This window comes from Kogia breviceps, chromosome 13 (genome assembly GCF_026419965.1).
Source record: "Kogia breviceps isolate mKogBre1 chromosome 13, mKogBre1 haplotype 1, whole genome shotgun sequence".
NCBI lineage: Eukaryota > Metazoa > Chordata > Mammalia > Artiodactyla > Physeteridae > Kogia > Kogia breviceps.
The window spans coordinates 65,514,412-65,528,395 of record NC_081322.1 but is presented as its reverse complement, the minus strand read 5'-3'; the positions used below and the strand labels follow the sequence as shown (position 1 = coordinate 65,528,395).

At 36.9% G+C, this 13,984-nt stretch overlaps 1 protein-coding gene across 1 annotated transcript in view; it reads right to left on the bottom strand.

Moving 5' to 3' along the window:
- The window catches only part of PEX7 (peroxisomal biogenesis factor 7), an 83,961-nt gene that overhangs the window by 49,795 nt on the left and 20,182 nt on the right, over positions 1–13,984 (bottom strand). The window contains exons 6-7 of the mRNA XM_059083989.2: positions 2,839–2,945; positions 829–942 (exon numbers count right to left, since the gene is read on the bottom strand). Of these exons, the coding sequence (XP_058939972.1) occupies positions 829–942; positions 2,839–2,945 (221 nt within the window). The remainder of the gene's footprint in view (positions 1–828; positions 943–2,838; positions 2,946–13,984) is intronic.

The window sequence follows — 13,984 nt, the reverse complement described above, 5'->3', positions numbered from 1 at the left end:
AGAAGCACTGTGAAATATATATAGAAAATCTTTTTTAACTACTAAAACCGGTGTGCCATGAAAAAAAATCAGGGCACTGTGTCTCATATGTTGAGTTGTAACCAGTAAAATTTAAACTATTAACTACAATTTAGAATTTTTTAAATAGGAATAACATAATTATCTTAATGAAAAGATCAAAAAGGTACCTTTTTATCCTTAATGTAAAAAACAAAGAATGAAATTGGGAAATGTCCCTTAATAAGATGTTTTCCACAGTGACTTAGCAAAATTTACCTAAATAAAAGCTAGGAAACTAACTTAAGTCACCTTATACCTGACAAATTTGAGGGGATCAGCAGAAAAAAGTTACCTCAAAAGTTACCTGCTGTTTACAAAGTGGAAAACTGTCTATACCCTAAACTTCTGAGAACAGTCATATATACAATCATGTTAGGGAAAATAAAGAATTAACTCTCTCTCTGTGCAAGTTTAAACAAAATAAATAAATCTTCCCACTGAATGAAAAATTGTAAAGAATATAATACTAAAAGTAATTTACTATCGTTAAAAAATATGAAAAGGAATAGTAGAATGGGGATGACAGAATGAGAAAAACATTTTTATTTAATCCTAAGTACTGCTTGACTATATTATTACAATTCATTCAATAATTATTCCAGTATTTTACCCAATTTTTGCTTTCAATATTCATTATCATTCATTGGATAACAAAAACATGCATAAAAAAGAATCAATAACCCCATCCCCTAAACACCTTTTATATATACTTCATTAAATATATTTGTATTTTTGTTCTATGTATAAAAAGAAAAGATAAAAACTTACTTTCACTCTCCTAATAGCATAGGTGTGACCAAGAAGTTCAAATACTGGTTGTCGTACATTCCTCAAGTCCCAGCCTCTCAAACTACAATCAACTGCCCCTGTCACCAGCAAATTCTGAAAACAATTCAGAGAAAAGTAAAGTGTGACATCTTTGCAATTAAGCAGTACCCAAGCTTTCCTACTAGAAACAGTGTATATTTTCTGGTGTTTATTTAATCTGATCCCAGGAGTCATTCTTGAAAAGTTATATAACATTATAAAAAGGAGTCAAAAAAAATTTAAAAATAAAAAGGAGTCAAAATATACATCAAAAAGCAAAAATTAGTAGGACTTGAGAGAAAAGGAACTCAATATGCTTTAGGCATATGATGGAACACTATACACAACAGAAAAAGGCATAGTCTCAAACAGCATTGTAGATTTTCCAATCTAATTTTAGGAATATTAATAAGAACATAAGATTTTTAAAATTATACCTGACAAATGAGCCCACCCTTCTTTTCAGCATCCTCTGAGGTTTCTACCAAGCATTAAAAGGCAAGAGGCCTGCTAATTTACAAATATTTGGAAGTGCAAAGTATAAATTAAATTTTTATGTTTGTCTAATTCTAAATCAATCACTGCTCTCAACTCTCATGGGCCATGTCTTTTTTTTTTTTTTTTTTTTTTTTTTGCGGTACTCGGGCCTCTCACTGTTGCGGCCTCTCCCGTTGCGGAGCACAGGCTCCGGACGCACAGGCTCAGCAGCCATGGCTCACGGACCCAGCCGCTCCGCGGCATGTGTGATCTTCCCGGACCGGGGCACGAACCCATGTCCCCTGCATCGGCAGGCGGACTCTCAACCACTGCTCCACCAGGGAAGCCCGGCCATGTCTTAATATAATATATAACACTATCTGAGAATTTATGCAAAAGTGGTAAGTCTCCTATCTAGTCAGGTTTTATAAATTCTGCTATCTAGACCCTAGGTGAACCCAGAGCTCACGGCTGAAGAGGCTAAGAGCTGCGTCCACACTCAGTCCTATTCCACATCAATCAGGGTAGTAATCCATTGTCTGAATGTTTTCGGCTTCAATATAAGCTCATCTGAAAAAAAGCTGCAATGATTTTTTAAAAAAATTTTAAACTACTCTCAAGTATACATCAGCAACTTTTTTAGAATTCCCAAAATTATAACACAGTCCAAAATTTCATTTTCCTATTTGGAAAATTCATGAGAGAGATTTGAAATGTAGTCATCAGCACTGAAAATTTTATAAAATCAAGTATTATTTTGCATATGTTCTATATTTTTTAAATCTATTTTGTTTCTTTCTATTTAAAGAATTCAGCTGATACAAAGTTCTCTTAACCTTCACTGATTACTTTAAAAGTGGGAAAAACAAGGCATATGTTATACTTATTTGTCATAGTCAACAGACTACTTCAGGTACATAAATATATTTAAACAGCATGTCAACACATATTTAATCCATTTCTATTTCTAATTCATATGCTCATATGGTTAGCTGAAGCTCTGCAAAAAGTTACAAATGGACACTGCTATCTTACAGAAACATGAAGCTTGGTTAGGCTTATAAGAGAAGATGAAACAGAAAATTCTAAAAACTGATGGACTGTCAAATTAAAAATCAATTTACAAATAGTTCAGGAGCCTCACCAGCAAAGTGAACAAGAAATGAAAGCGAAAGATGATACAAATTGGCAGGGTTAAGAGCAATAAATTAAAAAGTACCTAACTTGTAAAGCAGTTTCCCAAATAAACAAGTAAGGCTGCACTGCTGAACTTTTGAGAATTTGTTTCTTATTCAGCCTGTTTTATGTGCACTTAAATCCAATTAATGCTAATGCAGGTCACTCACAATCATCAATTAGAAATGAAAGGGACTGAATTTAACTTAATGGTCCATAAACACTATCAAAGTCCACATAAACAAAGATAAAATAAAATCTAAAACATTTCAACATTAGGAAGGGCTCAGCAGCTCAGGATAGAACCAGACAGGGTACCTCATTGTATTTACACCAGTCACAACTCAGAATTTCTGCCTGATGTGCTGGAACCACAGTTCTGACTCCTGTTGTCTTCACATCCCAAATTCTCAAAGTCTGATCACCTGACGAAAGAGGAAGACTTGATCACTTTCCATCACACCACTTGGATACTCGGTACCCATGACAACAAGTCAGGGGAAAACACACCACTTTCACTATCAGGATACTGCCACCTATATATCATATACACATATACATTGTTTTTGTACTATAATAATGCATAAGACCTACTAAAAGTGAAGAACTACAAAATAATAAGGCACCACGATAACGTTTTTAGATCTACTCAAAGCAGGAAAATCTAAATCTCACATTAAGACAAACATAGCAGTGATTAAACACAAACCCAATGCATTTTTCTTCAGGATAGGAAAAGGCCCTGAAAATCTTTGTTTCTTGTAAATAAAGTTAGCACCCTATACCAGCATATTCTATAAGAAACAAAATGCTAATAGTTTTACTGTTAAATGTGTGCAAAATCTACCAAGTTGAAATGGATAATTTTCAAATCTTAGCTTTTACATTTATTACATTTTAAAGGGCCATCCGAAGGTATATTTTTCACCTTGGAAAAAACAAGTTGAGAAAATTTGTCATTATATTCTGAATTACTACAAAAATGATTATACTCTGAATTATTATACGCTGAATTACTCTGATTACTACAGATAATACTCTGAATTACTAAAAAAAGGATTTATATCACATAGCTGCACAAAGTCAACCTTGATTAAATGTTTTACATGCTGTTTGCCTTCAAATTTGTAAACTATGAGGAAATAACAAAATGACCAGATGAAAAACCCTGAATATATGTATATCTACATCAAAATTAAATCACAAGAGCTCAATCATGTGAGAAAGCTAGTTCAGCTTAATGAAAAAAAAAAAACTACAATGTGATGGCAGGCATAGTCTTGATTCCATTTAGAATTGGTACAGACTAGAGCTCCCAAAATTTCAGGGTCCTAATTATAATCACTGTCTGTGGTCTAGCCACCAGTCAGTAGAATTTCTTTCAGAAGTCTAAGTAGCTTTGATTAAATGATCTTTCATGACTTTCCCTAACCTTCAGAGTTTACAGCAGGGTGGTGTGGATGTCCAGAGTTTGCTCTGCCCAGCAACACCCTTCCAGGAACAGCACCCTTTTTTCACCATGTGATTCTAGAAAGACCTATGGCTCAACACGATCAACTGGCCAAGAACAGGTCTAAGCAAGACCAGTCATACTATCTCATTTTCTGCCCCTGCCACAGCTGACAGGTCAAAAGTATCTACTTGGGGCTTCCCTGGTGGCGCAGTGGTTGAGAGTCCGCCTGCTGATGCAGGGGACACGGGTTCGTGCCCCGGTCCAGGAGGATCCCACATGCCGCTGAGCGGCTGGGCCCGTGAGCCATGCCCGCTGAGCCTGCGCGTCCGGAGCCTGTGCTCCGCAATGGGAGAGGCCACAACAGTGAAAGGCCCGCGTACCGCGAAAAAAAAAAGTATCTACTTGGGATTTTTCTGAACTATAACTGAAAAAATAATGGCAGTCCCTCTCTCACAGTAGAATTTACAGGTTATAAAATTGAGAAGCTGCTGGTGGCCATGTGTTTCACTGTATGGAGAAAGCTGGCCTGCAGAGTCAAGTCACCAAGCAGAGAAAAGTCCAGGTTAGAGACAGAGAATGTGTCCGGGGGTCATTTAAGCATCCCTTCCCCTTCTGAGGTTGCTTTTCAATAAATTCTACAAAGACCTAAGATTGCTCAAGTTCTATCACCTATAGGCAAAGGCGAGCCCTTATCATCATGGAAGCAGTGAATGGAATTCACCTGAAGCTTCAAACTCTATAAAGCCTAGCCCCAGAGAAAAAGATTTGATTTGGCACAAGGCTTCCACTAAAACACAGGAAATGCCTAAATGATGTACACTAGCTTTCAAAAATTTATATGTAATATCAGGTCTGAAATCATAAAGTCTGCTATAACCATGACTAAGCTTTATTTACAGTTCAATGAGCTTGTGTTCATCCTAATAATTACATTCCTAATAATTATATTTTATGGCTGTATGTGAATGCTTTAAAGTACCAAAATATTACAATAAACGTGGACTAGGAGATTAAGAAACAACTAGTAATTCTAGCAACTATATGGATGAATCTCACAAAACATAATGTTGAGCAAAAGATACTAGACATGAAAACATAAAAACAGGTAAAATGAATCTATGCTATTACAAGGCAGTTCAGTAGTCACCCTCGAGTGGGGGGTCGGGTAATGACTGGAAGGATGTGAGGGAGGCCTCTGGGATGCTCTGTTTCTTGATCTGGGTGCTGGTACACAGATGTGTTCATTGTGAAAATTCATCACATGCTTAAGAATATGCACTGTTCTGTATGTGTACTATATAATGTATCGTTATATTATGTATATAATATACATTATAAATGTGTATTTCAAATTACTCTGGGACAAACTTTTGGTTCTTCACCATCATATTCAAGCAATGCTTTTTAAAAACACCATGGCTTAGGTTGTCCCCTCTTGCAGTTAATTTAAAGGGCACAAAAAAGTGAGAACTGCTCTCAATGAGCTGAGAATTCCACTTCTGCTGCACACATTCGTCACTTCCTCCTCATCACTTTGTTTTCTAGGTAGGAGAGGGACCTTCTGGCCCACTGGTACCAGGACTCATTCAACTCTTTTAGCCACCAGGACATCTATATTTATATATTTTTAAGTTGCATTTTCCAGACAACTGGCCTTTCATTGTCAGGCAGATGTTTATCAGGGCCCTTGATAGTGCCATAGAACCACCTGAAGTACCAGCTTCTCTTATCAGTTGCAGACTTGCCACTGGCAGCAGAACCAGTGAATTTAAGTGCATAATATGGTATAGGATGTGCTGGCTACTATGTCTAATTCAAGTTGCAGCATTAAGAAACTGGGTAAGGAGAATAAGTATAAACAGTGAATCTGAAACTGTGAAGTGAAATGAGTAGAAAAAGGATGCATATTGGGCCCAAATAATTTATTTGAAATGCCAGATGCCTATCAGATGTAATATGACTTTTTTCTTAGAGTAGAATGATTTTTTTTTTAACTACTGGACTCCACATATTCAGGCATGGCTATGATTTATGCAATTATATGGAGTCTGTAATAGCAGTAATTTAGTTTTCATGGTTCAAAAGAAAGTTTACTTCATATTAATCCTCTTTATGTAAAGAGCTCAAATATTCTTCCCTTTCATCTAATTTAGAAATATGAATTCTGTACTAATACAACTTTCATGAACTAAACAAAACCAATGTCCTTAGAGAACTCTGCTAAGGAAGATCTAAATCTCTATACACTCCTCCCTTTTGGTCTGTCTTAACTTAGCTAATGATATATCTAGGTCTAGATTTGCAAATACCATACAACTTTGAAGGTGATCAGATTCTTGGAAAAACTCAAATGCTATATTCGCATATACTATCTTAAAATATAAACTGTTATAAGCAGTTGAAAGACATAATTAGCTATACGTGTGCCACAGGATTCGACATAAAACTATATCTTGACTGCCTATCATATAAGCTTCTACCATTTGTAATATTTGTGAAGACAAATATTTTACAATACTGGGTTTCTCAACCATGAATTCTGCAGTTGAAACTATTTTTATGCAAAGATTATAGTATGTTTTATATCAAGCTCTTGTCTGTAAGCAAGAAGACAAAGTAAGAGAATTAATTGATAAAGACCATAATATAACAAACTATAACCGACAAAACTGAGGAAAAAAACTAAAGAGTTCTCAATCTAAGGAAACCACTTCCTCTCTGAATTCAGCACTGAAACCATTCTGTTGGTTTTTTTTTAAGAGATGAGTATATTTCTATTAAAACAAACATGGAATTTCCATTACATCAACAGAAATAAGCTATTTATTTAGGCATCTTAAACAGTGACACGATAGACTAGTACAGTGCTTTCCAAATTAGGCTGATCACTAGACTCAGCTGGGTGATTAAAAAATATACTTCTGGGGTTTCCCTGGTGGTGTAGTGGTTAAGAATCCACCTGTGTTAGCAGGGGACATGGGTTCGAGCCCTGGTCCGGGAAGATCCCACATGCCGTGTAACAACTAAGCCCGTGCGCCACGACTACTGAGTCTGCGAGCCACAACTACTGAAGCCCACGCACCTAGAGCCCATGCTCTGCAACAAGAGAAGCCACCACAATGAGAAGCCCGCGCACCACAATGAAGAGTAGCCCCTGCTCGCTGCAACTAAAGAAAGCCCATGTACAGCGAGGAAGACCCAACGCAGCCAAAAATAAATACATACATACATACACTTCTCAGAGGTATCTGATTCAGTAGGACTAAGATGAAGGCTAGAGTTCTGTTGTTTTTTCAAGCTTCCCAATGACTCTGATGGTGGGCCAGGTTTCAGGATCACTGGACTAGTATGTTATTATACAAGCATGCATTCCAGATTCTACCTGGAGGAAGTTACTCTAAAACTCCATTCTCAGAGTTTTAGTTTCTAGATAAGCACTGACTCTTAATCCTTACAGCACATACGTATGCAAAGGCCATTCAGATCTTCCTCAAATATGCCCTGCTCTCTCCACATCCCCTCCCTCTGCTTCCTGCTTCTCATCTCCTAACTCTTACTTGTTCATAAGGTAGCAGTTTAAACACTATTTCCTCAGAGAAGCTTCTCTGACCAAGCCAACTTTGACGAGCTCAAGAATCCTTTGTTACGTTTCCACAGAATTCTGAGCACACAGGTTAATCATAGGAGTCACCACTCAGAGAGCCCTTACTCTGTGCCGGGCACTGTCCTCAGCCCTTTGCTCATACTAATTCACCTAATCCTCATCAAAGCTCCATGACATGGGTATTATTATCACCCTTATTTTTTAAATGAGAAATGAAGAGACAGAAGTTAAGTAGCATGACCAAAGTCACGTAACAGTGGTGAAAGCGGAATTTGACCACAGGGAGGCTGGCTGCAAAGTCCACGTCCCTAACCACTGTGCTGTGCCCTGTTCCTCAAAGAACTTCATGCTCCTTATTGTTATTGTTGCTAGGCTTTTTCTTAGCATCTCTCTTTCCCACTGGACTATATACTCACTGTATCTTCAGGGCCCAGACAAAGGTGGACATTCACTAAATATCTGACTGACTAACTAACTAACAATGTCCCTGTCAACAATCAAAATTAACCTTAAATATGTTTTTAAAATTCTGGTAAGATGGTTATTCCCATATATTATATAATAATAATCAAAACATTTTAGTGTTTGCTTGTGTAAGATGCTCAGCTATGTCAAAGAAAATACATGCCCTATAAGAAATATACGAAAACAAGGCAAGCAAAGAAAATATGCAAAGAAGTGCACTGTACACAGCTTGGTAAGCAAATTTTCTTCTCTCTCTTGAAATGGCAAAGGCACAATGAGAGCTTTAGAGCTTACCCCAACTTTTACTATGCCACAAACCCTCCTTTTGTAGAGTAGAAGAAAAACTTTAAGTCTTTTCAACTTTATTAAGTAGGCAAATATTGGAAAAATCATCATGAAGAAATATTTCAGGAAAATGTCAAATGGTTGATAAATAAACCTTCCAATGAGCTTCCAAAATCATAAAATCTGGCAGAAAATGGCTTTACTGTATTCAATTTTTTTTAAAGGAACATAGGTTATAGCTCACAGGTCCAGTGCTAGGTTTTTGTCAAATCCCTTCTGATTTATTCCAAGTCTTGGGTGTGCAGACAATTTAGTTAATATTGACCCCCTATCCATCTTCTTCACCTAACCAGGATTCACTCTTGCCATTCTCAGTGTATGTAGCTGGGTACCACCCTCTCTCCCATTTCCCATTCTCAACTGCAGGAGCTGAGCCAGGCCCAAGCCAATCAACACATTACAGCCTCCTCTCCCAGGCACAGTGATTAGTTTAGGAACATCCACACAGGCCATCAGAGCCCATGAGAGAAAATGAAACATCTTTAGATGTCTGAAAAGGAATCTCCCACTTTCTCCTACTGGACAGAAACAAGAAAGGATGCAGGGGCTAGAGCTACTGCCATCTTGCTATCATATGGTACCAGATACTGAAACCAACTTAACAGAACACAGAACAAAAGAGATAGCAAGAACAGTCTTTGAGCCCTACATCCAGCTGTGTGTACATAGCCAGGTGTAATTCTGGAAATTTCAACTATGTGAGCAAATAAATTATCTTCTACCTTAAGGCAGTTTGGGTCAGAATTTCTTTCACTCTCAACCAAAGACGTGCTGCCTGGTATGACCACAATTTACATTCGTTTCTAACATAACACGTGAAGGTAATGTCATTAAACTGTCTCTTTTTTCTGTTAAAGCAAATGGACATTCTGTTGATAAAAGACTCTTTTTATATACTATCTATTTACAAAGTACAGATACTTAAGTTCTGTAATTATATTGCTAACTCTTTACACACAGTCTTTTTCTGCTACTCAGTCGCACACAATGAATATTTGATATATAACATCCAGAGTCAATATTACGTATAATATGCTACACAAAAGGCCAATGTAATACAAAGAAGTGTATGTGACTCAGCCTGAATAAAGGGCTAATATATACAATTCTGCCTGACTTATTTACTTTTAACATCTTTATTGGAGAATAATTGCCTTACAATGTTGTGTTAGTTTCTGCTGTATAACAAAGTGAATCAGCTATATGTATACATATATCGCCATATCCTCTCCCTCTTGCATCTCCCTCCCACCCTACCTATCCCACCCCTCTAGCTGGTAACACAGCACGGAGCTGATCTCCCTGTGCAATGCAGCTGCTTCCCACTAGCTATTTTACATTTGGTAGTGTATATATGTCAATGCTATTCTCTCACTTCGTCCCAGCTTACCCTTCCCCCTCCCCGTGTCATCAAGTCCATTCTCTACGTCTGCATCTTTACTGCTGTCCTGCCCCTAGGTTCATCAGATTCCATATATATATATATGTTAGCATACAGTATTTTTCTCTTTCTGACTTACTTCACTCTGTATGACAGACTCTAGGTCCATCCACCTCACTACAAATAACTCAATTTTGTTTCTTTTTATGGCTGAGTAATATTCCATTGTATATATGTGCCACATCTTCTTTATCCATTCATCTGTCGATGGACACTTAGGTTGCTTCCATGTCCTGGCTATTGTAAATAGAGCTGCAGTGAACATTGTGGTACATGACTCTTTTAGAATTATGGTTTTCTCAGGGTATATGCCCAGTAGTGGGGCTGCTGGGTCATATGGTAGTTCTGTTTTCAATTTTTTAAGGAACCTCCATACTGTTCTCCATAGTGCCTGTATCACTTTATATTCCCACCAACAGTACAAGAGGGTTCCCTTTTTTCCACACCCTCTCCAGCATTCATTGTTTGTAGATTTTTGGATGATGGCCATTCTGCCTGGTGTGAGGTGATACCTCATTGTAGTTTTGAGTTGCATTTCTCTAATGATTAGTGATGCTGAGCATCCTTTCATGTGTTTGCTGGCAATCTGTATATCTTCTTTGGAGAAATGTCTATTTAGGTATTCTGCCCATTTTTGGATTCAGTTGTTTGTTTTCTTGATATTGAGCTGCATGAGCTGCTTGTATGTTTTGCAGATTAATCCTTTGTCAGTTGCTTCGTTTGCAAACATTTTCTCCCATTCGGAGGGTGGTCTTTTCCTCTTATTTATGGTTTCCTTTGCTGTGCAAAAGCTTTTAAGTTTCATTAAGTCCCATTTGTTTATTTTTGTTTTTATTTCAATTTCTCTAGGAGGTGGGTCTAAAAGGATCTTGCTGTGATTTATGTCATAGAGTGTTCTGACTATGTTTCCCTCTAAGAGTTTTAAAGTGTCTGGCTTTACATTTAGGACTTTAATCCACTTTGAGTTTATTTTTGTATATGGTGTTAGGGAGTGTACTAATTTCATTCTTTGACATGTAGCTGTTCAGTTTTCCCAGCATCTCTTATTGAAGAGGCTGTCTTTTCTCCATTGTATATTTTTGCCTCCTTTATCAAAGATACGGTGACCATATGTGCGTGGGTTTATCTCTGGTATTTCTACCCTGTTCCATTGATCTATATTTCTGTTTTTGTGCCAGTACCATAGTGTCTTGATTACTGTAGCTTTGTACTATAGTCTGAAGTCAGGAAGCCTGATTCCTCCAGCTCTGTTTTTCTTTCTCAAGACCACTTTGGCTATTCGGGGTCTTCTGCGTTTCCATACAAACTGTGAAATTTTTTGTTCTAGTTCTATGAAAAATGCCATTAGTAGTTTGATAGGGATTGCATTGAAACTGTAGATTGCTTTGGGTAATACAGTCATTTTCTCAATGTTGATTCTTCCAATCCAAGAACACAGTATATCTCTCCATCTGTTTGTATCACCTTCAGTTTCCTTCATCAGTGTCTTATAGTTTTCTGCATACAGATCTTTTGTCTCCTTAGGAAGGTTTATTCCTAGGTGTTTTATTCTTTTTGTTGCAATGGTAAATGGGAGTGTTTCCTTACTTTCTCTTTCAGATTTTGCATCATCAGTGCACAGGACTGCAAGAGATTTCTGTGCATTAATTTTGTATCCTGCTATTTTACCAGATTCATTGATTAGCTCTAGTAGTTTTCTGGTAGCATCTTCAGGATTCTCTACGTATAGTATCATGTCATCTGCAAAGAGTGGCAGTTTTACTTCTTTTCCAATTCGGATTCTTTTTATTTCTTTTTCTTCTCTGAATGCTGTGGCTAAAACTTCCAAAACTGTGTTGAATAATAGCAGTGACAGTGAGCAACCTTGTCTTGTTCCTGATCTTAGAGGAAATGGTTTCAATTTTTTACCATTGAGAACAATGTTGGCTGTGGGTCTGTCATATATGGGCTCTATTATGTTGAGGTAGGTTCTCTTTATGCCTACTTTCCAGAGAGTTTTTATCATAAATTGGTGTTGAATTTTGTCAAAAGTTTCTTCTGCATCTATTGAGATGATCACATGGTTTTTATCTTTCAACTTGTTAATATGGTGTATCACATTGATTGATTTGTTTATATTGAAGAATCCTTGCATTCCTGGGATAAACCCCACTTGACCATGGTGTATGATCCTTTTAATGTGCTATTGGATTCTGTTTGCTAGTATTTTGTTGAGGACTTTTGCATCTATGTTCATCAGTGATACTGGCCTGTGGTTTTCTTTTTTTGTGACATCTTTGTCTGGATTTGGCATCAGCGTGATGGTGGCATCGTAGAATGAATTTGGGAGTGTTCCTCCCTCTGCTATATTTTGGAAGAGTTTGAGAAAGATAGGTGTCAGCGCTTCTCTAAATGTTTGACAGAATTCGCCTCTGAAGCCATCTGTTCCTGGGCTTTTGTCTGTTGGAAGATTTTTAATCACAGTTTCAATTTCAGTGTTTGTGATTGGTCTGTTTATATTTTCTAGTTCTTGCCAGTTCAGCCTCGGAAGGTTGTGCTTTTCTAAGAATTTGTCCATTTCTTCCAGGTTGTCCACTTTATTAGCATATAGTTGCTTGTAGTAATCTCTCAAGATCCTTTGTACTTCTGCAGTGTCAGTTGTTACTTCTCCTTTTCCATTTCTAATTCTGTTGATCTGAGTCTTCTCCCTTTTTTTCTTGATGAGTCTGGCTAATGGTTTATCAATTTTGTTTATCTTCTCAAAGAACCAGCTTTTAGTTTTATTGATCTTTGAAACTGTTCCCTTCATTCCTTTTTCGTTTATTTCTGCTCTGATCTTTATGATTTCTTTCCTTCTGCTAACTTTGGGGTTTTTTTAAAGTTCTTCTTTCTCTAATTGCTTTGGGTGTAATGTTAGGTTGTTTATTTGAGATTTTTCTTGTTTCTTGAGGTTGGATTGTATTGCTATAAACTTCCCTCTTAGAACTGCTTTTGCTGCATCCCATAGGTTTTAGGTCATTGTGTTTTCATTGTCATTTGTTTCTAGGTATTTTTTGATTTCCTCTGATTTCTTCAATGATCTCTTGGTTATTTAGTAGCATATTGTTTAGCCTCCATGTGTTTGTATTTTTTACAGTTTCTTTCCTGTAATTGGTATCTAGTCTTATAACATTGTGGTAAGAAAATATACTTGATACGATTTCAATTTTCTTAAATTTACCAAGGCTTGATTTGTAATGCAAGATATGATCTATCCTGGAGAATGTTCCATGAGCACTTGAGAAGAAAGTGTATTCTGTTGTTTTTCAATAAATAAATATCAATTAAGTCCATCTTGTTTAATGTGTCATTTAATGCTTGTGTTCCCTTATTTATTTTCATTTTGGATGATCTGTCCATTTGTGAAAGTGGGGTGTTAAACTCCCCTACTTTTATTGTGTTACTGTCAGTTTCCCCTTTTATGGCTGTTAGCATTCACCTTATGTGTTGAGGTGCTCTTATGTTGGGTGCATAAATATTTAAAATTGTTATCTCTTCTTCTTGGATTGATCCCTTGATCATTATGTAGTGTCTTTCTTTGTCTCTTGTAACAGTCTTTATTTTAAAGTCTATTTTGTCTGATATGAGAATTGCTATTCCAGCTTTCTTTTGATTTCCATTTGCATGGAATATCTTTTTCCATCCCCTCACTTTCAGTCTGTCTGTGTCCCTAGGTCTGAAGTGGATCTCTTGTAGACAGCATATATATGGGTCTTGTTTGTGTATCCATTCAGCCAGCCTATGTCTTTTAGTTGGAGCATTTAATCCATTTACATTTAAGGTATTTATCAATATGTATGTCCCTATGACCATTTTCTTAATTGTTTTGGGTTTGTTTTTGTAGATCTTTCCTTCTCATGTGTTTCCTGCCTAGAGAAGTTCCTTTAGCATTTGTTGTAAAGCTGGTTTGGTGGTGCTGAATTCTCTTAGCTTTTGCTTGTCTGTAAAGGTTTTAATTTCTCCTTTGAATCTGACTGAGATCCTTGCTGGGTAGAGTAACCTTGATTGTAGGTTTTTCCCTTTCATCACTTTCAATATGTCCTGCCACTCCCTTCTGGCTTGCAGAGTTTCTGCTGAGAGATTATCTGTTAAACTTATGGGGATTCCCTTGTATGTTATTTGTTGCTTTTCCTTTGCT